At 38.2% G+C, this 26,291-nt stretch overlaps 1 protein-coding gene across 9 annotated transcripts in view; it reads right to left on the bottom strand.

Moving 5' to 3' along the window:
• The window catches only part of REPS1 (RALBP1 associated Eps domain containing 1), a 97,471-nt gene that overhangs the window by 34,518 nt on the left and 36,662 nt on the right, over positions 1-26,291 (bottom strand). For 4 of the 9 annotated variants that reach the window (XM_063443294.1, XM_063443291.1, XM_063443292.1 and 1 more), the window contains exons 3-11: positions 25,549-25,672; positions 23,185-23,378; positions 22,778-22,931; positions 20,972-21,096; positions 15,592-15,754; positions 14,127-14,190; positions 12,671-12,825; positions 10,074-10,192; positions 6,044-6,124 (exon numbers count right to left, since the gene is read on the bottom strand). In XM_063443294.1, the coding sequence (XP_063299364.1) occupies positions 6,044-6,124; positions 10,074-10,192; positions 12,671-12,825; positions 14,127-14,190; positions 15,592-15,754; positions 20,972-21,096; positions 22,778-22,931; positions 23,185-23,378; positions 25,549-25,672 (1,179 nt within the window). The remainder of the gene's footprint in view (positions 1-6,043; positions 6,125-10,073; positions 10,193-12,670; positions 12,826-14,126; positions 14,191-15,591; positions 15,755-20,971; positions 21,097-22,777; positions 22,932-23,184; positions 23,379-25,548; positions 25,673-26,291) is intronic. The other 5 variants (XM_063443298.1, XM_063443297.1, XM_063443296.1 and 2 more) reach the window with 3 other exon arrangements.

Below are 26,291 nucleotides of genomic sequence, written 5' to 3'. Positions count from 1 at the left end.
AATCTTTAAAATGCCTAACTGCATCAAGTAAAAAAGAAAAAAATGCATGCTGTAATAAATGTAATTAAGAGACTAGATTTTTAGTCTTATTGTAAAGGATTTGTTCACACATGTATGAAGTTCAATTACTTTAACTATAAGACACTCACTTATAGATAAAATGACTACTACTTTTGGCAAGTAGATATATGGAGATGTTACAAAAAAAGGTTTAAATCACTTGGATAGACATTTAAAAAAAAAAAAAAATAAATTACAAAACAACCAAACACAAATCTACACAATTGCTTCAGATGTGTACAATCACTGGGTAGCAGCTGGTATCAGAAGTACTCACTGAACATTGGAATTTTTTAGCTTAAATTAACAATGTAGTAGATATACCACAGAGAAAACATGCATGTCTTTTTAGTGGGGGTTTAGGAAAAACACCTCAACCTTGCTCTCTTTGCTCAACCAGGAAATACGCCAACAAGAGGTTTCTAAAATGTATGCACACAATCACGGCTTCCATATGCTCCTAAGGGAGCTTCTGAGAGGGAGTGGGGGGAGAAGCACTCTAACTTAGCAAGCTTGCTGCTTCCATTAGCTCTGTGGAACTAACGGAAGTGGAAAAAAGGTATTCTGTCCCCATTTATAAAAGTGCCAGTTTCTTTAGAAATCTGCATTTTGCAAACTGCCAAAATTATGACAGACTCCAGACACAAGTGGAATGTTCATCCTAATGATCCTAATTTGGTGTATAGATCCTGCCCCTGTAGCCTCAATGATCAATTCTTTGCCATTTAGAATGCCATTTACAAATCACATTTTTATCGCCTGTATGTTTCAAAAGAGCAGGAAGATCAGATATTCTAAAACTAATTAGGGACAGGAAAACTATAGAATTAGGAATACAGATCTGTATTCCTAATGATACAGTGTCCCTTTAACCCCTTAAGACCGCAGCCAAATGTACAAGTTGTGATCCAAAAAAAACGTAAACAAAACCTGGCATTTGCGCTATATGTCTGTCCAACCGTAATTCACCTCTTTCATATTAAATGCACCCACACTTATTATATATCATTTTATTCAGGGGAAACAGGGCTTTCATTTAACATCAAATATTTAGGTATGGAACATAACTTAATATGAATACAATATAAAAAAATGAGAGAAAATAAGATTTTTTTAAATTTTCTTAGTTCTATGTGACATTCTAACTGTGAATGTCATAATACTGTTTGCTTTTACTGCAATAAAATACACATATTTGTATTCAGCGATGTCTCACGTGTAAAACAGTACCCCCTATGTACAGGTTTTATGGTGTTTTGGGAAGTTACAGGGTCAAATAAAGCATGTTACACTTTTCAGTTTTTTCACATTGAAATTTGCCAGTTTGGTTACGTTGCGTTTGAGACTGTATGGTAGCCCAGGAATGAGAATTACCCCCATGATTGCATACCATTTGCAAAAGTAGACAACCCAAGGTATTGCAAATGGGGTATGTCCAGTCTTTTTTAGTAGCCACTTGGTCACAAACACTAGCCAAAGTTAACGTTAATATTTGTTTGTGTGTGAAAAATGCAAAAAACTAATTTGAAAGCCAATTTTGGCCAGTGTTTGTGACTAAGTGGCTACTAAAAAAGACTGAACATACCCCATTTGCAATACCTTGGGTTGTCTACTTTTGCAAATGGTATGCCATTATGGAGGTAATTCTTATTTCTGGGCTACTATACAGTCTCAAAGCCAACGTAACCAATCTGGCGAATTTCATTGTGAAAAAAATGAAACGCAAGCCTTATGTTTGACTCTGTAACTTTTGAAAACACCCTAAAACCTGTACATGAGGGGTACTGTTATACTCAGGAGACTTTGCTGAACACAAATATTTGTGTTTCAAAACAGTAAAAAGTATTACAGCAAAAATATTGTTAGTGTAAGTGCCGTTTGCGTGCGAAAAATGCAATAAATTTCACTTTCCCTGACGATATCATTGTTGTAATACATTTTACGGTTTTGAAACACAAATATTTGTGTTCAGCGAAGTCTCCCGAGTAAAACAGTACCCCCCATGTACAGGTTTTATGGTGTCTTGGAAAGTTATAGGGTTAAATATAGTGCTAGCAAATTAAATTCCCTATACTTTCGGCCTGGGTTGTCAGGCAGGTCCCGCTAATTGTAATTAATTAGGATACCTAATTATGTAAAATTATTACATAAATATATATGTAAAATTATTATATATACACGTGTGTGGATATATATATGTATATATATATATATGTATATAATTTTTTTACAATTATTTTTATTTATATATAGGTATACATATAGTGATGTATACGTATATACTTAGGTATATACATATATATTATTTCGTTCTACGAGTATTTTGATATCAATATATATATATATTAATATCAAAATACAGTTAGAACGAAATTACACACATATATATTTTTATTTTTTTTAATTGTTTTATTTATTTTTTTTAACGTATTTATATTTTTTTATTATAATATATATATATATATATATATATATATATATATAATTATAATTATGTATATATTTAATCAATATCCTTCTACATGTATTTTGATATTAATATATATATATAATTATATATATAAATATTAAAATACACTTAGTGTATGTGTATGTGTAAATGTGTGTGTCTATATATATATATACACATACACTTAGATCATATATATAATATATATATATATATATATATATATATATATATATATATATATATATATATATATATAATGATCTATATATATATATAAATGATCTAAGTATATTTTATTTTTAACTTTAATTTTTATTTATTTTTTACTTTAAGGGGTTAAGAGGGGAGGAGAGGGGCAGAGACAGTGTCAGCCAGTGATTTTACATCACTGGCTGACACACAGGATCAGTGATCACAGTGACAGGCTGTCACTGTGATCACCTCCTGCAGATCACGGTAATTGGCCACAGGGGGAGTGCCTGGGTGGCCAGGCATGCCCCCCACCGTGATCTGCAGGGGGATCCTGCCTGAAGTTACTATGGGTCAGCCAATAGGCTGACACATAGTAACTCTGATCGCAGTGACAGGCTGTCACTGCGATCAGATCGCAGGGAGAGGCTGTCTCTGCATTCAGATCGCAGAGACAGCCTCTCCCTGTGATCAGACTCTGCAGATCGCGGTCACTGACCGCAGGGGGACTGCCTGGGGGGCCAGGCATGTCCCCCGACCGCGATCTGCAGATTTAAAATGCGGCCGGCTCCATGTGTAAGCCGATTTTAAAATCGGCTGACACATGGTAAATACCGGTCGCAGTGACAGCCTGTCACTGCGATCGGAAGCTGCAGACCGCGGTCCCCAGGCACAGGGGGGCTGTCTGGGGGGCCAGGCATGCCCCCCGACCGCGATCTGCAGCGGCCATGTTCCGCCGGCCACGTGGGGCTGAAGACCGCCCAGGACGTACTATGCCGTCCTGCGGCGTTTAGAGCCGCCCAAATAAGGACGGCATAGTACGTCCTGCGGTCTTAAGGGGTTAAGCTAAAGTTGTTTGGTGTTTACAGTGTCAATTTAACCCTGTAAGGACACATGACATGTGTGACATGTCATGATTCCCTTTTATTCCAGAAGTTTGGTCCTTAAGGGGTTAAAGCAAAGAATCCATTTTGACTTACCAAGAGCCTCATGCATATACAAATACAAACATGCAAAATAGATTTACTGACCATGCCTGCAAACGGATAATAATTATGTGGTGTTTGTGTGTTTCTTGCGGGCAGGGAGAGCCTGCCTAAAATTTGGATCTGGCACCTTGGCTATTAATGTCTGACACAACATTTCAAAAGATTCCTCTAATGGCACAAGGGAATAAAACTTGGTAAAGTCCTTGCAATAAAAATATTTATCAGGGCTCAAAATTCCATTTGCTCACAAGCCATTGGCAATGGAAAATTCAACACTGGGTAGTAGAAATTCACCCCTTGGGAGTGTGGCATGTAACCCTCAAAGTTTCTGGTGGCCAGTCATAGCAACATATTATCTGAACTCTGATTATATAGTTTCTATGGTGCCAATACATCCTCTGAAAAAGTATGTGGGCTAGAGGCTACCCCCTCTACACACACACACACACACATACATATACACACACACACACACACCAAAAGTTGTGTGGTCTGTATGCATGGAGAGGTGTCACTTCATGGAAATTACACCATTTACTACAACATTGAATGTCACCTCTAACTTGCAACCTAAATTATTTTAAACATTTATTACAGGATCCCTCTAAGCACTATAACCACTACAAAACATTTAAGTGTTTGTGTTACCATTAGTGCCTTGGGGCCCCATCTCCCACATTGTAATTAGTGAAACGGTTTTGGAATAGTTTGACTTCTTATCTGGATCCACTGCTGAAGCTCCTACTTGGCTCTATGCAATGCAGATTTAGCTTATCGTGCCCAAGCTAAACAATCTCCTTCAATGAGCTAAACTCTGCTCAGTAGTGGAGGTAAGGAGCAGAGCCCAAATAATAAGTCAAATTGTTCTGACTTCCGAATGTTCAAATTGCTTTTTGTCATGTTTAACCATTTAACGACCATATGACAGTCTATTCTATCATGCAGGGCTTCAACACCTTGTGACAACATATACTGTCATGCAGTAAAAGTACCAGCAGGGGTTAAATCCAATGTGCGAACTTGGAAATCTATTTGCTGATGTCAGTACTGACATAAGCAGAGGGAATCCCTTTAGAGGTGAAATTAAAGGGTGGGCATAGAAGGTAGTAGCAGAGGGTGGGATTATAGATGGGGTAAGGGGTTGGATTAGGAATAGGAAAAGGACTTGGATTATGGGTTGAATTAGGGACAATATTAGGGGTAGGATTAGGAGCCAGATTAGGGTAAAAGGTATACATATACGCATACATATCAAGCATCACTATAGTGTAGAGTATAGGGAGACAGATGTGGTCTGTGAATTTTCCCAAAATACATGTGTGAAAAAAAAAAATAGAAAGATTAATGTAGAAAAGAAAGAGAGAAAAAAACGTTTTATTATTTTGACCCAGTTTTGTGATGAAATGGTTAAATTAAAACTGTCAAAATGTTCCTGGGAGATGTGCTTTCAACAAATACATACTTTTGTGTAATGGTTTTGGATTCTGTACCAAAATCCTATACATGTTGGTCATTTTAACAATAGTTTTGAGTTAGTTTTCTTTATTAGCACTTGGTGGGTAGAAATTATTAAATGTAAAACAGAGAGAGAGAAAAAAGTGTTTTCATTTTTTCCAGTTTCTTAATACTTTATTCCTATATAACATAAGATTATAAATACACATATAAAGTATCAAAAGAGAGACTTATTTCTAGATTGTAGTAGAGTAAACGCAAAAGTGCCGAAAAGGCCTTGGTGGTAAATGCTTTGCAACTCAAAAAAACCTTGGGCTTTAAAGAAACACTCACAAAAATACCACTATAAAAGTTGTGAAGTCACCAACTTTGATGACTTTCTAAACTGATGTTTCTTACAGAGAATAAAGCAACCACCACATTTCCCCCAACTCAAACATTAGCCGTGTTTGGCATCTGTATGTTCTCTACATGATGATGCAGAATGAGATATCTTTCAAAACTCAAACAACCAATATAAGTGTGTTTTTGGACAAATGTAAACATTGGTGTTTCTCAGAAATGGTACAGTTTTATGCTGTTCAGGGGACAGCATCTATGCACTAAAACCACTACATTGAGATGTAGTTGTTTTGGTTCTTCGACTGTCCCTTTATTGTAGATAACATGTGCAGGTAATTTGTTCTTGTGTTACTATGCCTTTACAAATTGTAATATCTATGAAATTAAATATAACAAGGAATGATTGTTCTCAAGCTGAAAATTTTAAATACTTGTTCAACATTGGCAGCAGTAATCAATTCATGCAAAATAAAAAACATACACCTATTCAAGGTACACAATCCAGTGTTAATACAATTATTAATTGTAAAACAAGCAAGCTAAGTGATTGACTTACAGGATCAGCTGGTGCAATGTTAGAATCAAATTGGGTCAGAGTTTGTGAGCTTGAAGAACGTTCGCTAAATGTCTCCCACTGCTAAACAGACAGAGGAGACAATAGTCAGCATGATGGGAGAGGAGAGGTAAAGATCCAAGCAGAAATACACCCATGGGTTGCACTGCAATGCATATTAAGACTTACAATGCAGTTATCCAAATTTGTATGGAACTTATGGAGGTGCTTATTGAGGGTTTAAGGAATTTCCAATTTATTGAAGACAGAATCAATATTGACAGTGCAACCCATGATACTTGCATGGCATTAAATGTATTGATAGTAAACTGATTAAAGAGAAGTTAATACAACTGAAGGACTGAGCTATAAAGATAAGAAAGTGTTATTTATAATTCACACACATATATTAACATATGTGCTATGTGCTGTTGTAATTCTACATAGAGCAAGATTAAAATACTGTTCTACATCTCAGGAGTAATAAAAGGGACTGTCAAACGGTATTGACAATCCACAGCATACACAATTATCTATACGGTACAGAAAATACAGATATATACAGTATTTATATACAGGACTATTAATTCGGTATTTAACTTGTTAACACCACTACAAAGTACCATAGGCAAATTATCACCCAAAGTGGAAGAGCATTTGCTATGGAAAAGGATAAACATGTCATGGAGGGGCATAGAACAATTGAGCCTCCTTTTATCATCATAATTGGCAAACTGCTTGCAATGTAGCGTAGATACTGTTTAGGTGACAGCATGCCTTTTAAAATCATATTTATGACACATAAAACATCCAGGCAATACCCATGGCAAGACAAGTTATATTTACCATGTACCGTGCAATATGTGCATTGACTGCAAACCTTAGCCAAACCAAGAGCATTAATCAAATAGCATGTTATGGGCCCTTATCCCTTAAAATTAGACCAACGATATAATGGTTGTGAATATACGCTGTAAATGGTTTATTTTTTAGGTGTGGAATGAGACAACTCTCATTTAGAGCATACGGTTACTGATTGTTTACAGTCACATGGCTGCTAGTGGTTGCCTTCCTATAACACTTGTGGAGGAGCTCTATATGAACTAAAAATGGCAACCTTACTACTACTATTATATTAAGAACAATTAAAAGCACACTTGCATACTTTAGTAAAAATTACCATCTTAAAATTCTAATTATATATAAATAGAGCCCAATTAGATACAGAACTGCATCTTGTATAGGGAAATTTGAATCTCACAGCACAAATCTTTCATTATTTGAAAAGAGAAGACATGCAAAAATCACCAGATTTAAACCAAAACCATTAAGCAAAGCCATTGCTAGAGAATTTGTACAGCCATTTTATCTTCAGTGAGAACATACTTTCCATGTTACTCGAGAAAGCCATCAGAAATCTATGACAATGTCTGAATTCATATTTATTTTGGTTTCTTATACAATGAGCATTGCAACTATCCATTGTGGTTAAAACAGTGGACCATGGTTTTGGTGTATTGCCTCACACATTATGTTGCGTACTCACATTAATCTCAACAAGGATTTTACAATAGATTTAGATAGGTTGGGGGACTGTGCACTGAAACGGCAGATTTAATTTAATGTAGAGAAATGCAGTTATGCACAAGAGACTTATACCCTAAATGGAAGTGAATTAGGGATAACCACACACGAGAAAGATTTGGGAATTGTTATAGACAACAAATTAGGCAGCAATATGCAATGTCAATCTGCAGTTGCTAAGGCCAGTAAGTTTTTGTCATGCATAAATAGGGGCATAAATTCTCAGGATGAAAATATAATTTCGCCTCTTTATAAATCGCTGGTAAGACCACACCTTGAATTTGTATTGCAATTTTGGGCACCTGTTCTAAAGAAGGACATTATGGCACTAGAAAGCACTTTATGAATGAAGCACTTTAGTTACGAAGAAAGGTTAAAACTATTTAAATCTTTTGTTTGGAAAAACAGAGCCTCAGAGGGGATATGATAACATTATACAAATATATTTGGGTCCAGTACAAACCATTATATGGAAATCTATTCATAAACAGGGCTATACATAGGACACAAGGTCATGCATTTAATCTGGAAGAAAGGAGATTTCATCTAAGGCAAAGGAATATATATATTTTTTTCTTTTACAGTAAGAGCAATACGGATATGCAATTCTCTGCCTGAAGAGGTGGTTTTATCAGAGTCAATACAGATGTTCAAACAGAAATTGGAAAAATACTTCCAAAAATATAACATACAGGGATATAATTTCTAATTAGTGGGGTAATAGCTGATTGATGCAAGGAGATATCTGACTGCCCTTTTGGGGTCAAGAAGGAATTTGTTCCTAGTTTGTTGCAAAATTGTAAGCGCTTCAGACTGGGTTGTTTGCCTTCTTTTGGATCAACAGCAAAAACATATGTGAGGAAGGCTGAACTTGATGGACTCAAGTCTCTTTTCAGATATGCAACAATAAGTAAATACATCAAACACTGGAATAACTGATCCTATATTAGTGTAACCGTAACCTCGGTTGACGTTGAATTGAAAAGGAGACATAATGACTGCCTATGGTGTATGCTTATGTGTACAAAATATGTAGCACAATATCAAAATCCTGGCCACGGTACTGTATTGTGTGTGCAAATGTAACTGCACCATGTAAAAAATGAAGAGAAGTAATTTTATTGCTTGGGGTGACATTAAATACCATTTTCAACATGCTGAACATAGAACACTGATAAAATCCAGATTCAGAAGAGGTTTTCATAACTCATTATCCAGCTGAGTGCAACTAGAGTTGCAAACATTAAAGGCATCTCTGGAAAAAAAAAAGCCACCATCCTGCCCACAAAATAGTGGTAACTCAAATCTATCTTACCATGGAGATAGAAGACTTGTCCTAGAAATGGACTTCGAAGACACAATAACACAAACACACATCTAGAATAGCCAGAATCCTAGCTGTGCTGCTTGTAAGATACAATAAGTTTCATATATTTACAAATTAATTTATATGATGAGATTAAGTTGTCTTGTAGAGAGAACCAAAATGAATTTTACTAGAATGAGGGAAAACACATTCTATGACCTTACCATATTACTCACATTATGAGCAAAACTCCAAAATGGGATGAGAACCACTGGTTAATTTATTTGTTTAATTCAAGATCGTATAAAGTTATTAAAAGATCAAAATTATGTATAAGAAAACCGCAAAGGAAATAGTTTGCAGGTGGTTTTGTTCTGCCATGCACAGTCTAAGAAAAAAAATGTTAAACCTAATTTCCTACTGTACTAAAAAAAAAAAACAAAAAAAAAAAAAGAGAAATTAAAGAAAAATCTATAGACAAATAGTGCACGTTACATTAAAGGGATAATGTATTCACAGAACAACTACAGCTTAATGTTGTAATTCTGGTTTGTATAGCATGTGCCTGCAGCTTTTTAATGTAATCATTGTTTAACCCATTAAGGACCAGACTTCTGGAATAAAAGGGAATCATGACATGTCACACATGTCATGTGTCCTTAAGGGTTTAAACAAATGTTCACATTATCAAGTAGCACCTCTAGTGGAAGTCACTCAGATGGCCATTGTAGGTGCCTCCTGGACATCTCCACGTTCTGCATGGAGGCGCTGAACATTCCTTATAAAGATGCATTGACTCAATGCATCTCTGAAGAAATACCGATTGGTGCAGCGCAGAGTTTTGCCACACATGCACGATAGCCTCCTAATGCTTTTCTATGAGAAAGCATTAGATTAGCTGCGATCATAAAGTTTGACAATTTCATCCTAGGGGACAGGGTCAGCCATGAGGAGACCAGAGTGGCACTGGAAAAATGCAAGTAAATCACCTTTGTAACCAAGGACAAGGGAGGCCAAATACCTTTATGGCACTGAGAACTATAGTGTCAGGAATACACGTTTGTATTCCTTTAGTCATTGGTTTCCAGACCAGTTTTGCTAATTTTGGTTCACATTGTAGTTATGGAATCAAATGAAGCTTACCTCACTGTTCTGATTCATCTCAGGCCATGTCTGGTTTAAAGATGGCATTGAGGGAGATTTGCTTGGAGGAGCTTCAGCAGGGGAACTTGAAAATGCTACATCACTTGCCTGATCAGCAGCTTCAATATAATAAAAAAAAAAAAGGGGGGGAGGGGGGAAATTAAGCAACTTAAGTGAAGCATTAAATATACATATTAATGAGATGGCAGGGACATGTTTATTCTGACAGGAAGGGGGCATTACTGGAAAATAATATACACACACATACTACACATATATTCCTAAAAAGAAAAATGTTTAGCTTTAGATACACATTATTTAACAATAAAAATCAATGATGGTCTAGTCCTTAGAGGGGCACTAACTTTGGGAATACAAAGAGGTTATACTATTTAAATATATCCCCCACCCAGATGTAAAAAACAAAAATCTTAACATACCCTAAACGGTCACGAGCACCATTCCTGATCTTGCGGAGATCATCATTACTGATGATCTCAGGCAATCCAATACTTCCACATTGGGAAGCATTAGAGGTACTTGTGTGCATGTGCAGCAAATGCTGTCCTAAGCCAAGTCAGCATCTACTCACAGAGACGCATTGACTATTGCATCTCTTTAGGGAGCGTTCATTTTTTTCATGTTGATTGTAATGACATTGAATGTTGGACCTGCAGACTTTTCAGGACCACAGGACCACCACTAGAGATAGTTTTAGGCAGCAATGCAAATTGTTTTTTTTTATCATAAAAGGCAGTGTTTACACTGCTAAAACAGCAGCAACAGTCTCTTTCCCAATAACCACTACATTAAAGGAACACTATAGTGACAGGAATACCCGGTTAGGAAAGTAAAGGGTGATTTTACTCCGCTTTTTTCAGCGCTGCACGGGTCTCCTCACAGCTGGCTCCACCCCCACTCCGCCTCCTTGGCTGAGATAACTATCTCTGCCAATTCAATGCTTTCCCATAGGCAAGGACTGGGAGGCTATTGCGCATGTGCGGCAAAACACTACGCTGTGCCTATCAGCATTACCTCATGACATGCATTAAATCAATACATCGCCATGGGAAGCATTTAGCGTTGCATCCAGGAAGCACTTCTAGTGGCCGTCTGAATGACTGCCACTAGAGGTGTTATTAGACAGCAATGTAAACACTGCCTTTTCTCTGAAACGGCACGGTTTACATTAAAAGGCTATAGGCACTACATTAAGCTGTAGCTGTACTGGTGACTATAGTGTCCCTTTAAGCTGTAATGGTTCTGGTGCTTATAGTGTCCCTTTAATAAGACATTCTAACCACCAAAACCACTATCTCAACACACTGGGCTGCTGCATAGATTCTGTCAGAACCACATCTCTAGTGGTTGTCAGATAATCAATACAGGCACTTCCCCTTGAAGACGTTCAATAATCAAAGAATACCTGGGTTATTCATTAAACTATGAATTTTCACAAATTAATTCTGAATAGGAAAACTGAGGCAAAAATTGCAAGCTGTGATTTTGGCGGAGTTGAATAATTTTTTCTGTGCAGTTACTTTTAACTTACTTTTTCCATTCAGAATTCATTAGCAAAAATTCAGTGTTTAATGTTATTTTAGTGAATAACGCGTCATGTTAAGCATCATTTGATGCAATGCAATGCTTAATTTCAGAGTGCTCTGTAAAACAGATGTGCCAAGAGAGGCTGCTTTTTTCTGTAAGGAACCAATAAGGTCACATGTGGCCTTGCACTTTGGCTCCCATGAGAGGAGGGGGAATTACCAAAAACACACTGTCCTCCACTCAAACATCATCTTTTCAGCCTAATCTTCTGCTCTTGGTAGTTTCATCTCTTGCACATGTGACAGATTACAAAAAGATTTTAGATTATGTTGTTCCTGAGTAATAAGACGGTATACGAGCTACTTAGCAAGGAAATAGATGCCTGTTTGTATCAGCCGTCATTTGTAACGGCTAATGAAACATCTGCAGCTCTATGCCACATTTTGCCAAAATAGTCAGTTTAGCTACATAGTAATCTTATATATTCTAAATCAAAAGGGGTCTAAATGAAATCCCACCAAAATCTAGGACTTTATCACAAACAATCCCTTAACCCATCCATCTCAGCTTCAGACCAGTCCACTAATGACAGAAACAGGTCATTATTGTGCAGCAGCAGCAGCAGGAGAGAGAAACCCAACCACAGAGTATGCCCCTACACCGATCAGACTCCCTCTCTTCTACCCCAATCAGGATGCTACAAGGTGAATGAGATATTTCAACTGCATGTGTAAATATGTCAAACATGCCCAATGCATTTTCCAGTATTCCTAAAAATAGGACACCGATTGGTTAGATCAATGCCCCCCCCTATAGTGGGTGTGGAAAGCATAAGTAAGAAGAAGCAGATAAACATGGGGGTGGGGGGCAGGGAGTCATGTTTACCTGCTTTCTTAGTCTACAGAGTGAGGGAATAGTCTGATTCAAAGCTAAAGCTTTTCAATGAGATATAGGTTTCAGAGTGATACATGTTCCTTTAGAGAATTATAATACAGGAAAAATTAGAAATAACAATACTGAAATATATATTTTTTTTATCATCTTTATACCTGAAGCATCATCTAAATCTATTAATTTCGGCATTAAGCTTTCAGGCAACTTTTCAGGGAGATCATAGCCATTCTTCCTTGCCACTACGAGATGAAATGCAGCACAAAACTCATCCAACGTCAGTGCCCCATCTTTGTCAAAGTCTGACAGCTCCCTGTAGCACAGGATCAGAAACATTTCACATTTCTAACATAACTACTAAAACAAGAAAATTGTGTATTGATAATTTATTAATAATTAGAGATTCAGATATTGTAAAAAATTTCAAGTAAAAATACAGATGCCGAAATACGCATTTTCTTGCATTATCATCAGCTGGCAATCAGTTTGTCATCAAGAACTCTGAAAACAGAAGAACAGAAAGCACTCCAGGATACAAGAAGTAACTGTATGTATTAATAGGCATGTAATTTCAACAGTGCGACGTTCGGCTCGTCCGAGACTTAATCATGCATTGTTTCCTGTCATCAAGGACTAACCTGCAGATAAACTCAAAAGGCAGAACAAAAAGGCTTGCATTTTTTTATGGCAGTGTACATCAATTTATTTACTAAACTAGAAATTTGACCTTATAATGGCTAACTAACCCAGTAGGCTTTACAGGGGAGTGGGTGCTTTAAAATACTACTGTAAGGACTTTAAAAATCACTTTAGGAAGAAAACCCAGCAGACAGTAAAGCTTATTTAAAAGGCTCTGTCATACCCCCATCCATGATGAGTATTTTAGAAAGATAAAATCTTTACGAATTACTCACATTATGTTGCAATTTCACTGAGATTCCAATGCAATAAAAAATTTACACTAAAGCAAAGTGGTGTACTCTTACATGAGTGTGAGAACAACACTGGCGTGGGCTCATGGCAGAGGAAGCACCAGGAGCAGAATAGGACCAGAAGGAAGACCATGGCAGCAGCTTCAATAGACAGGTTAAAGTAAGTACCTTCCCCTTTACCATGCGGCCACTAGACACCTAATGGAGCAGACACCTTTGGAGGTCTTTGCAGAATAGATAATGAGAGTCGCTGCAACCTGGCCCCTAGAATGTTACAATAAAATGTCACTCCATTCCCAAGCAACTGAACAGCACGGCTCAGGATGTTTAAAAGACCATAATCACTGCTGCTTATTAAAGTGGTTATGGTGGAGCAAGACTACAGATGTAGTTCCTCTGGTATTTGTCAAACTACTTTCTTCTGGTTTGAAGAAAAAAAACGAAAAAAAAAAAAAAACAACCTCAGGTGTCTGCTGGCCAGCCAATGCTTAAGATCGTGATAATGTTTGCACAGTTTTGCAAAAATCAAAGGGACTAAACCCATTGAGTCCTTTCATTATAGCCACTACAATAAGCTGGAGAGTCTCTATAATTTTATAATATCTGTATACCTATGTCTTTCAGTATGTAACTTGGTCAGGAAATCAGAATGACAGTGAAAAAGTAAATATGTTTAACTTACCATATGTGAGAAAGTTCGGGTATAGGCAGCTTAGACTTTGTAAAAAATTCCTTTGCAGCAGATCCTAGAAAAGATCAGATCTTTTTAGTATGGACAAAGAGTAGCTGCAAGTTGAGTTCCTATCTTTCTAATATATATATATATATATATATATATATATATATATATATATATATATATATATATGTGTGTGTGTGTGTGTGTGTGTATGCACACAAACATATACATAACTTCATTTTGATTTGTATGAATTGTGGGGGTTTAAAGTCAAATTTTAAAATAATCGGTAAGCAGAGAAAATGGCACTTTAACTTGTCTAGCTCTTTATCCCATCAAATCTGAGATAACCATGATATAGTAATTCCGTGGGCAAAGAAAACAGATAATTAGTTCTGTAAATATGAACTGTTTTTAATTTGATTAGAAATTTAAAGATTAACTCTGTATGGTCACTAAGCACATTTCCAGAAAGGACTGATTTATTTAACAGGAGATGTGCTAAAGTCAAGTTCAAATAGTTTCACTACAATTACCCCAATTGAGTTCTACATTCTGAGGATGACAGTTCAGAATTTAGTGAACAGAATCAACATTTCCCTTCACCTGAATACTCACTTGCCATTAGAAAGAATAAACGGAACAGTAGTTGCTGAAGAGGAATACAAATACTATTGCACTGTCAACATAATTTTCTACAAATATCCTACATGAGTTTGAAAATGGCTTTTAAATAAGGTCTTTGTTTCTTGCCACATGTACCCACAAGATTCTAACTTGAAAACCTACAAGTTAAACCAGTTGGATTAGATCCACACTAACTACTTATTGTGACAAATTATTCAATGAAGCTGGCTTAAAATAAACAATGGGTTTACAATTTATAGGGTGGAGTAAAATTGCCAAATAAAGAAATAAACGTGCACTCCAGAGATATAAATACATAGCTTGATCTTCTGACACAGCTCTGCTTCAGCTTTCCCCATCTGCTACAGACATGTGACTCCCCCATGTCCATAAAACATTCATATGGAGGATCTAGTTAAAAGATTATTGTGCATTAACTAAACCACAGGAACAGCTCTGATTCCAGGTACTTGGCCCACATTTGCGGTTTGGTGTCCTGCTATCTAGGTACTCTGCCAAAATGTCCCCAATATAGGCACTTCCAGTTTACAGTGTCACTTAGTGGCATTCAAACACTGCTTAACGTGCTTCAGAAGAGCTCTGCAAATTGGCAGTCCTTAGTGGGATCAGCCATGGATGATAATCATTTGGTAAGAGATAGTACAAATCGATTTATAATAAATATATAAAATAAGTTTAGTACAGCTAGCCTTTGAGAAGTATGTATATTCTTTACAAAAACTGTCTAAACTGCATTTGAAAGCAAGTAATATATGAATATAAGAAGAACATTTTGTTTTGGTAAACTATATAGCATGAAACATTGATGAATTTGGCTTACCTGGAATAAATCCGTTCAGGTCAGTTTGAATGTTTTTGAACTGAATTACATAATACTGTCTTTGTTCATCTGTAATCTTCCAGGGATCATCATAGCTACTGGACTGTCTACGAATTTCATTTGTAGTGGTGGCTGATGCCACAGTGCGCACTGTTGTCTGGTCCTAAAATTAGAAGTTCATTCTGTCCTCAGTCTTAATCGTAGTCAGACAATGAGGGAGAAAGAGCACTAATTTCATATTGCATGTTATATGACAGGCAGGGCCTGTAGACAACACAGTAAGCCACATGAAAACCAAGATGAAAGATAAAATTGGAGAGAGATAGATACTTTACCACACTACAAGAAGCATTTGAATAAAAAAAAAAAAAAAAAAACACAAAAAAGAGGGGGGGGGAGGTAAGCAACATGCAAAAATGCTGTGAACAGTGAAAGCTAAGCAAGAAAATGGAAAATGAAAAAATAAATAAAAAAATGCCCTTGTGATTTGCACTTAAGCATATTTTTTAATATACAAAATATTTCTTAAAATGGTATGGATGTTTCACATGAACACTCGAATCAGCTGGAATAAAAATCACTATTTAATAGATATAAATGCAATAACCATATATTTACTCTTTTTTCCCCCCGGGGATGATTATAATCGGTGGCTTCACACTGAGAAGCCTTGGTGCAGGAGATGCAAGCGTGCACATGCTCAAGATCTGTTTTCCTATGCTTCTCATATTTAGCTCCTACACAGACATTAAAATAGATGTAAATACTTCAAATATGAAGTCCAAGGAGAGCATACAGTTCCTAACAGCTGCCAAAAGTGCTACTTGGAAGCAGTCTGAGCAATTACACATTTTAATTTATATTAGTCATAGTCAACAAACATGAATCATATCTCATACTATTTTAAACAGACTGGAATCAGACTTGGGAATGTTGCTAAAGTCTAAACAACCATCTCATTATTTTGTAAAATCCTGCTTACCAGTTTAATTTTATTGAAAAAAAGAAAACACCCGCTTACATCTCTAGTTGAGAAACATTAATTTCTCATTCTAGAGAAACATATCCATCCTCTACCTATGGAGCCTGGCACACTTACTCCTGGTACACGAAGAAGATACTTCTGTATCTACCAGATATTTCAAGAGCATCTAAATTCTTATGAGCCTTTACATTTGAAGCTTCATCATTTTCAACCTATTAGAGGGACACTCTGGAACATCAAGACTTTTCTGTCATGTTTTGAGTCCCCACCTTTAAAGGGACACTATAGTCACCCAGACTAATTCAGCTCAATGAAGTGGTCTGGGTGCCAGGTCCCACAGGTTTTAACCCTTCAGATGCAAACAAAGCAGTTTCAGAGAAACTGCTATGTTTACATTTGGGGTTAATCCAGCCTCTAGTGGCTGTCCGGAACACAGCCACTAGAGGCTGGATTAACCCCAAATGTAAACATAGCAGTTTCTCTGAAACTGCTTTGTTTGCATCTGAAGGGTTAAAACCTGTGGGACCTGGCACCCAGACGTGCATCTGCACATTGAGAAATGCTTTCCTATGGACACTTTCAATGCGCGTGTGGCACTTGCCGCGCATGCGGCTCCGCTGACGTCGGCCGGGGAGGAGAGGTCACCAGCGCTGAGGGAGCCCGGCGCTGGGTTATGGTAAGCTGCTGAAGGGGTTTCAACGCCTTCAGCGCCAAGGAAGGGGGACCCTGAGGGTGGGGGCACTATAGTGTCAGGAAAACCACTTTCCTGACGCTATAGTGATCATTTAATCTACATTCTCCCAATGGGGAAATTTGCTAAATTTATTTAATGTTTATTTTTACTACCGGTAATTCTTGGCACTTAATTTTTCTCTGTGCCATTACAGTATCAAACTTGTGAGCACCTGACCTTTTTATTTACCTATAAAGACCCCCAAACCAAACTATGATCAGTGAACTCAATCTAGCTGAACTTACTTTATTTCTATCCCCTATTGCATTTTAACTACACATTTGACTGTCACATACACCACCTATTCCTCACCCTCATACGACCATTTTTACAATGTCACTTACCACATTTTGTTGTTTTCATGTTGCATAGAAGTCAGTAAGTTATATTGATGCTGCATTAATATGTAGGCAGTTCACCTCTGTTTAACCTCCCTGGCGGTATAATTATGTCAGGAATTTTGTACCAAAAGCGGTACCATTTTTTTGCATGGAAATTTGGTGTTATGTATTGTAGGCCAGTAATTACTTTCTTAAACCTGACCAAAAGTACTCTCAGATGTGATAAAGTTCGAAACATAAAATCATGAATTATAATCTAATAAATAATATACCGGTTCCCATTTTCTGTTCCTGGAAAACTTGCTATGCAGAGTAGCTGATTGCTGCTCGTTGTAGCGATTTGTCTCCGTGACAATCTTTTCAATGACGTCATCTGTGAGAAATAATTTTAGGTATGCCAAAGGATCATTGTGCTCAACGTCTACCTTCATCACAGGTGATCCAGTAAACGGAAATCTTGGCGGCGGTACCTCATCCATACCGCAATCAATAAGGCACCAAGTGCGCACATCACTGAGCTCAGGTGCAGAATCGTCGCTGTCGCCACTTCTCTGGTCACTGTCAGAGTCGGATGACGAATTTTGCCACGAATCGCTATCGCAGTCGCTCAATTCTGCGAGGGGCTCTGTGTCGCTGCCGCTGTCACTCATCTGATCCAAACCCGCTTTGGAGATGCTAAAGTGACGCTTTGATGCCATGGTAAAACATTTATTTTATGGGCAGAAATTACAGCAAAAAGGGCAGGCAGGGCAGTGTAGGATGATCAAATTTCAAATCTGAGGTGATACAATGTAATCTGACAGGATTTCACTGTATCACCTAACTTTATGTGTGTGTGTCACTTTTATGCTTGAAACATTTGAATTACCCGCCCAGTTCCGCCCCCATGAGCCTCTGCGGCTCACAGAGACGGAACCAGGAAGTCAGATGGAGGCATCCGCCGGGGCTCTCACCGGCAATCACAGCGCAGGGACATCGCTTGATCGCAAGGAGACGGTAAGGAGACTCAGCTGCCAGCTCTGTTATCTACCCCGAGCGTGACTTGGGGTTACCGCTTCTGGCAGCGAAAATTAACCCCGAGTCACGCTCGGGAATACCGCTAGCCTGGTTAATATTTGCCTGTCATTAATATGTCTGTTATTTATGTTTTGGACCACACGAAGACATATATTAAAAAATGCTGTGTAGATCACATCTACTTTTATGGTGTTCACGACTATGTGCATTACTGCTGAAAACAGTTTCCATTCACACCTGCACGTGTACATTGCGCACTCTTATACTCTCTTTATATCAATTAAAAACGTTCCTCAAGTAAATCAAAATGTAGTCAACCGGGGGGCGGGGTCTGACTGCAGAACCGAGCGGATGTGTCTCCTCGGGGCTCCCGCACTAAACGACCAAACAAAGCTGGAAAACTACTTATTTGACCGTAGAAGAGACCAACATTGCTCCTGACCTGGCACTCAGAACCGGGACCTACCTGGAGACACCACTCATGCAGCACACCCAGACAGAATCTCCGTATCGGCCTCTGCGGCCTACTCACGCGGCTGGCGCGGGGGGGACGGCCGCTCCCCTGTGTTTGATAGCCGCAACACGACCAAGCATGCACCCCCGTTTCCCCCCCCCCCCTATGGACCGGTGGGGGTCATCCCGGTCTCCGCCGACCCGCAGCGTGAAGCACAGTCACTCTGGGCGGCTCCAACTCGACCGAGCATCTCAGGCGGCAGCAGAAGCAAGATGGCGGACGGGCCCATATTGCCACAAGCTACTAGTGTGCAGCTCACCTCAATGGAGCACTATACTGTGCGCCTAGACAAGCTCTTCCAGCGCTGGTGGGACAGCCTAGAGCAACGCAACAAGATGAAACACCCTACCTCTGCGGACCAGGCGGATAGGCGGGGGACGTCGGGAGAGAGGGGGCCGCGCACAGGCATACCACACGGAACCGCAACCGACTCTCATACCGGCAGCCATCCTAGGCCGAAGGCCAAACGGAGAATCACTCCAATGCACCGACCACAACGCCGGAAGCCCGACCGCCGTGGGCGGCGGCAGAACACCCGGGTTTTCCAGGACGCCCACAATGGGGTAGACCAGGCCTCAAAGAGTCACCGAGTCTGTGGCATACGGGTGCTGGCCTTCCCAATGACCTGGGGCTGGAGGGCGGCCTTCCAACACATGTCCCTCGCACTACCCCTGAGACAGGACTTTCAAACGATCCCAGCACCCTTCAGTGCACTGGGAATCGGCTGACCGAGCACTCCCAGACCGGGTAACACAGAGGTATGAGTCTACAGCCTCCCATACAATGGACGCTGTCCTTACCATGTAGACACCTCCTGAACAGAGACTTTCCCTCGACAGAGGACTTTAAAGCAACACTCACCGCTTACCCACTTAACTTGTCTAGCACTCATAATATTCATCCCACACTAGCACTATGCATAGGCCATGATCCTAATTAGCCTGCCACCTTCTAACATAACGAATATATACCTGTCTGCCGGCAACTTGCATGTTTAACCCTTACGTCTGTTTCTTCTTCTTCTTGCTTCATGTGCATAATCTGTGATGCCCACAGACTAGTTTAAACACTGTTAAATTAATTAACGTGCAACACAACTCTCACAAACTGAAAGTTTAAGCTACCAATATTTGCCTTGTAAAGTTTCAGATTGTTCTACTTAGCCTGACCCCTCTTGTTTAAAAAAAAAAAAAAAAAGTGTGCTGATACTGATTGCCATGATTATTGATATCCTTGTTTATTCCTTCAGCCTGTACTTGCTATTGTGGCAATACAAGCGTGTTTTGTTATTCTGAGCACAATAAAAATAAAGAATTTTAAAAAATGTAGTCAACCACACACTTTTGAGACAGGTCTACTTTAACGAGGTACAACATGTGTAGTCAAGAGCCCTAATAATTTCGATGTTAGAACTCCATCACAAACTGGAAAAACAAAGGCAAAAACCCTCCAAAAAAACCCAAAAACCTCCAAATGCTATGGCACTCTAAACAGAAGATCACATTAAAAATTACATTATTAAACTAGTAAAAACCCATATTGGGAAAAAAGCAATATGAAAAATGCAATAATGAATGTTGCGGTTATACAAGAAATGGAGGTACGTGTGAATTTAAATGATATGTTTAGGGATTTTTTTGCTGCGGCTAGCATGTATTTTGTAAAATGGATGGACATATATAGTGAAACTGGTGACGATGAAAAAAATCTATGAAAATTAAAAAAAAAAAAAGCACGGGAAAAGCCATTCCAATGGAGCAAATCAATATGCAACTAATAAAATGTCACACCTGGACAGAGGCAGGATGCATGGCTAAAAGAGCACTGCTTGGTGGGGTATCTGCAAAACTGACCCAATTTTCCTGATGGGAAAGAGGAGATTGCGCCGGCCAAATTGTGTCACCAGATGTACCACCTGCAAAAGTTAAAACAAAACACAGTTTTTGACATGTATAATATAAATATACACACAAGTTCATAATGCCATCTACATAAGCAGTGATAAGCTGTGCCCTAGACTAGAGGAAGGTGCTGCCCATCTGTGCAGCCTAGCACCTTGTCCTGTGCAGATTTTTTTAAAACAATTTAGTAGATAAACCCACAATGAAAACATGCATGCATTTATTTTTTCCCCATTGGGGCTATATTCAAAAAATAGCATGCAAAAGCTATTTTTAAGGCTTTGAAAGCCATCCTCTTCTTCCCTAGCCTAGAAATTCTGTGGATGTCCCAGCACAGTTTTTTTTCAATGCTCTGGACAATTGTCTGCCTCTTAAATTTAGCTCCACATCATCAGTTGTCTGAAAGCCATGGGTGTGTAACAAAGTTAAGGAGACACTATAGTGACCATCACAACTTTAGCTTAAGGAAGCAGTTTTGGTGTATAAATCATGCCTCTAAAGATACACTGCTCAATTATATGCCATTTAACAGTTAAATCACTTGTTTCCATTTATACAGCCCTAGCCACACCTCTACTGGCTGTGACACAGCCTGCATGAAACAAAATGGTTTAATTTTCAATCCGATGTTTCTTACTTTCAAAAGTTTCTATCCTGCTCTGTAAATTTAACTTTAATTATATATAGGAGGCTCCAACAGGGCAAGCTTGCTATTAACAGAGTAGGAGATAAGACATTCTAAATTAAACAGGAATGTGCAATAAAGGTAGTGTAAACATTAGAGGACTCTTAACGGGAAGTGTTTAGGAAGGCTGTAAAAGTCGCATGTCGGGAGGTGTGCCTAGTGCTGCATCAACATAAAGTGATTTAACTCCTAAATGGTAGATCATTTAGCAATGAGACTGCAGGGGCATGATCTGTACACTAAAACTGCTTCATTAAGCCAACGTTAAACTTATAAATGTGCTAATTTCTTTTGAAAACTAATTATTTTGTAACTTTTTGTAAAGTGGGGAAAAATAAAACTAAAGAGCTTTACAGTAAAGAGTGTTCTTTTAACAAAACTCATGATTTCAGCCTGGACATTCCTCTTGCAGTGTTCATGTACCAGATTAACTTTTGGTATATCTATTAACCATACTTTGCTTATACCCGAATAACTATTATACTCAACATTTGTTTTTTGTATACTGACCAGTTACAGGCTTTATATAACTTATTTGTTGCTGGCAACTTGGTATCTAATCTCACAACAATGTCTGCACTGCAGTCATCAAAAGCAAGGGACTCAGCTCTCTGTGAATAATGGTTACCCAGCAGGCCAGGTTCTGTTGAGTCAATCACTGCATTCCCGTCTCCATTCCTCACTCTGTGCCTGCAACTAACACTATCTATATAGCCAAAAGATCTAGAAGAATACTAGCTGTTGTGGCCGCAAGTAATGGGGATGTCAGCAATGTCTATATTTCCACAAGAAAGGACACATTGTTTTACAGCCGCTGTGATTAACATAAATGTGATTTTTGAACATGAAATGCAATGTGGAATTATGTGGATTTAGTTTCCATTTAACATAATATTTTACTCAACATCAGCCAAGTGATAAAAGGTTGCAAAGCTTAGAATAATTTTTTTCTGTAATTAAGATTTAATAATTAAGTGTAATCATTGAATTATGTTGATCTAGAAACATACCTGTTTGGGCTTCGTTGTAAGGTGTCCAGAAAGGCCCAGATCCAGTCACAGGTCGTTCGTTGTTCCCTCCACTAGCATGTCGGCTGTGTTTCCTCCAAGATTGTGGAGAGGTGGGAGGTGATTGCTGAGGGGATACTACAGGCGATGTGGAGTCCTGAAAAATCATTTTGACATAGATTACCATTAATGATAAATTAAAGTAACAGTAAATTGACGTAAATGATTTTCATATGTTACTATTTATCGATATACTTATACTAAAGTAAAAATTCAAAGTGAATGAAAAATTCAGGGCCAAAATGGTTGAACTAGAAAAAGACACACCCAAGACTCTGCGATTTTTATTTCACTTGCATCATACTTATTTTTACTGTTCAATTAAGACTGACAAAACACAGATTCATTACCTGTTCTGCTGGAGCACGGGTTTGTATAACATCATGACTAACTGAGCCTTTTTTAACTTGAACTCTTCCTGGTGGAGGAGGAATTACACCTGAGTAAGAAGCAGGGTTGTCTCCCTCTGAACCATGAGAGGTTGTCTGTCTTGAATCCTGCTCATTCTTTGGCACAAGAAATCTTGGTAGTGGGAGGTCCTTTACTAAATAAATAAATAATAATTTCAGCAAAATAGCCTGAATGAATAAAATACCCAGTATAAAAAAACAATAAGGATAATAAAATACCCAGTTATAGAGACATATTCATGAAAAGGTATGTACAAAAACTTTAAATTGGTTCTATTCTAAATAACATTCCATCATAAACACAAGGGGAATAAAATCATATTTACACTATGCAGTTATAATAAGCGCAAGTTGTCACAGGCACCACCGTGTCAACATTGGCTTAACTTACAGAATTCTATATTTCCATCATAATCAAATTAGAACTCCTAGCTCAAATTACAACACGGCTGTCGTCTTCCAAATTCTGCTCTCTGACTATTTTATGTAAAGAAGGGGCTTAAACAACATGCTTTTCTGCTAGAAAAAGGTAAATGCGCCTTTTAATACTTTTGGTTAACTCAATATTGCATTACATTTTAGAAAACATTACCCTGACAAGTGCTGTGAGTTTAAAGGGACACAAAACCACTAAACCATTTTTTTCCTCAGGCAATGTAAAACACTGCAGTTTCTGAGAAATGGTAATGTTTATATTTGTACAAAACCAAGCTTCAGACTGATGGCCACTAGAGACACTTGCTCACAAAATATTTTTATATGGGTTCATTATGTCCTGTTGACACCGACCACCATTAAAAATGTTTCACAATCATAAAAATTTTTTAGCCCAAAGTTTAATTTGTAATACATAATTACAATTTCATTACTTTGTTGCTTAAAATTAAGATTTAAAGTGTACATGACATGGTGCACAAAAAACTAAAATTTAAGAAAGACAAAAAAAAAGTATACTAAAATTCTATTAATACATTTTGTCAACTGAATTGCGAACAAATGTATAGATAATAATATAGATAATTTTCTCCCTGTAAATTACTTATCAGGGATCAAGCCCTCAGAGGCAAAGAAGGTTTCTTAAAAGTCTAGGTCAGGGACGACCAAAGGTTGATGCCCTGCTGTTGTAGAGCTACATCTCCCATGAGGTTTTGGAAAGCTAAAAGCATCTGTCACCTTCCTGGGTCTTTATATATTTTGCAAAGATGAAGGTGCTACAGATGTGAATTATATTTACCTGATGCTGTTCCACACAGACACCAACCTCTTCACACTTCAGCTCCTGGTGCTTCATCTGACAGGAGACCACATCACTGTAATACTCACAGATGCATGAGAGTACAACAGAGATGTCTATGGTAAATCCAGAGAAATCATGGGAACCTCCATAGATATTGTCAAGCAATGAATGAGACAATGTATTATTTTGATTAAACTTGACAGAGGTAGCTCCACCTTTGTCGAGTTAGGCATTTACCATAAAATACAGTAGTCCTACTTTGGCTTTTGATATCTTTTCAATGAGTCTTTCTAAGCATTTCCTAAAGATCTCATCTTTAAGGTATGTCCACACACCCCAAAAGAGAACAAACAATATTGAGGTAGGGGTGAGACAGCTGATTTAAGCATGGAAAAGAAAAATGTAAGGTATTGTTTCAAAACACCTGGGAGATCATCAGTGGAGATAATCTCATAGAAAAGCATTGGGACACATGGTGCATGCAATACCTTTCTATGAGAAGACCTCACATCAACTCTGTGCCATAACACAACACAGTGAGGAAGAGAAAAGTACGAGTGAGGCACTTGATATTTAATTCTCTTAAATTTGGCACTTTCATAAAAAAAAAAAACTCAGTTAACCCCTAAAGCTTACGCTAGTGGAGCACCTTTCCGAGGCTTCCTGATTCAAGTCTCTGGCAGATTCCTGATTCAAGCTTCCTAATTCAAGTCTCTGGCAGATTTTGGTGGACAGAGCGACTGGGCACCGGATTCAACACTTTGAGGTTAAACCATTCGATAACGCTTTAAACCCTTGCGGTAAGCTGGCACCCAGGAACTTCTTTACATCCTTTAAGCATATCTCACTTCATCTTGTTTTGGGGCTAAAATTTATAAGATGACCAATTAAGAAGAATTGTGCCTCAGATCATTGGAGCAAAAAAAAAAAACGACAATTTTGTGGGGGTTTTTTGTCTGTCACACATTAAAATAAATAAATGCCTCTAAAAAGTTAAAATAGGTTAACCTGGCTAGAGGGCTGTAAGTGGCTGTAGAAAGGTCTCATGAATGACAGTAGGTACCTACCAGTATTTAAACTTTCAACTCGCAATGGCAGACCAGACTGTGCTACAGCAACAAGTTTTAATGCAATGTAGAATTGGCTTCTTCCAAAATAGCCAAGTCTTGTCGCACCACAAAGTTCCATTATCTGTAAAACACAGGATATAGGTCTTGCTGAATTTTCTTTAACCACACATTCGTTTGGCAATACAAAAGCATTTAGTGTAAAACTGCGATAACCACAGTAGCAGTTTTAATTTAGTTCTGTGGAAGAAAGTATGCATGAATTTGGAAACCAAACCAAAAAATGGAAAAGTAAAAATACCCCACATTACACAGACACACTCAGGAGAATTTGGAATTTAATTACACAATAATAGCATTGGTGAGAGCTTATTACAGATCAGAAGTTCTGCACTGTCACATGAACTGAGTGTAGTCACTTTCAGTTGACTCTGCATGTATTGCATTGACCCTGAAGGTTACATTCCCACTAGGTGTGGTTTATACATATTTGAAGCTCTCCCTCGTGGGCGCTGCCATCATCTAATTTAGTTCCTGGCACTTCACCTGTCAGGAGACACATTACTGCTATACTCTTTCATATGCTTAAAGGACCACTCTAGGCACCCAGACCACTTCAGCTTAATGAAGTGGTCTGGGTGCCAGGTCCTTCTAGAGTTAACCCATTTTTTCATAAACATAGCAGTTTCAGAGAAACTGCTATGTTTGTGAATGGGTTAAGCCTTCCCCTATTTCCTCTAGTG

The sequence above is a fragment of the Pelobates fuscus genome, chromosome 2 (genome assembly GCF_036172605.1).
Source record: "Pelobates fuscus isolate aPelFus1 chromosome 2, aPelFus1.pri, whole genome shotgun sequence".
NCBI classification, from domain to species: domain Eukaryota; kingdom Metazoa; phylum Chordata; class Amphibia; order Anura; family Pelobatidae; genus Pelobates; species Pelobates fuscus.
Note: the sequence above shows the minus strand (reverse complement) of the source record. Positions and strands in the feature narration are given on the sequence as shown.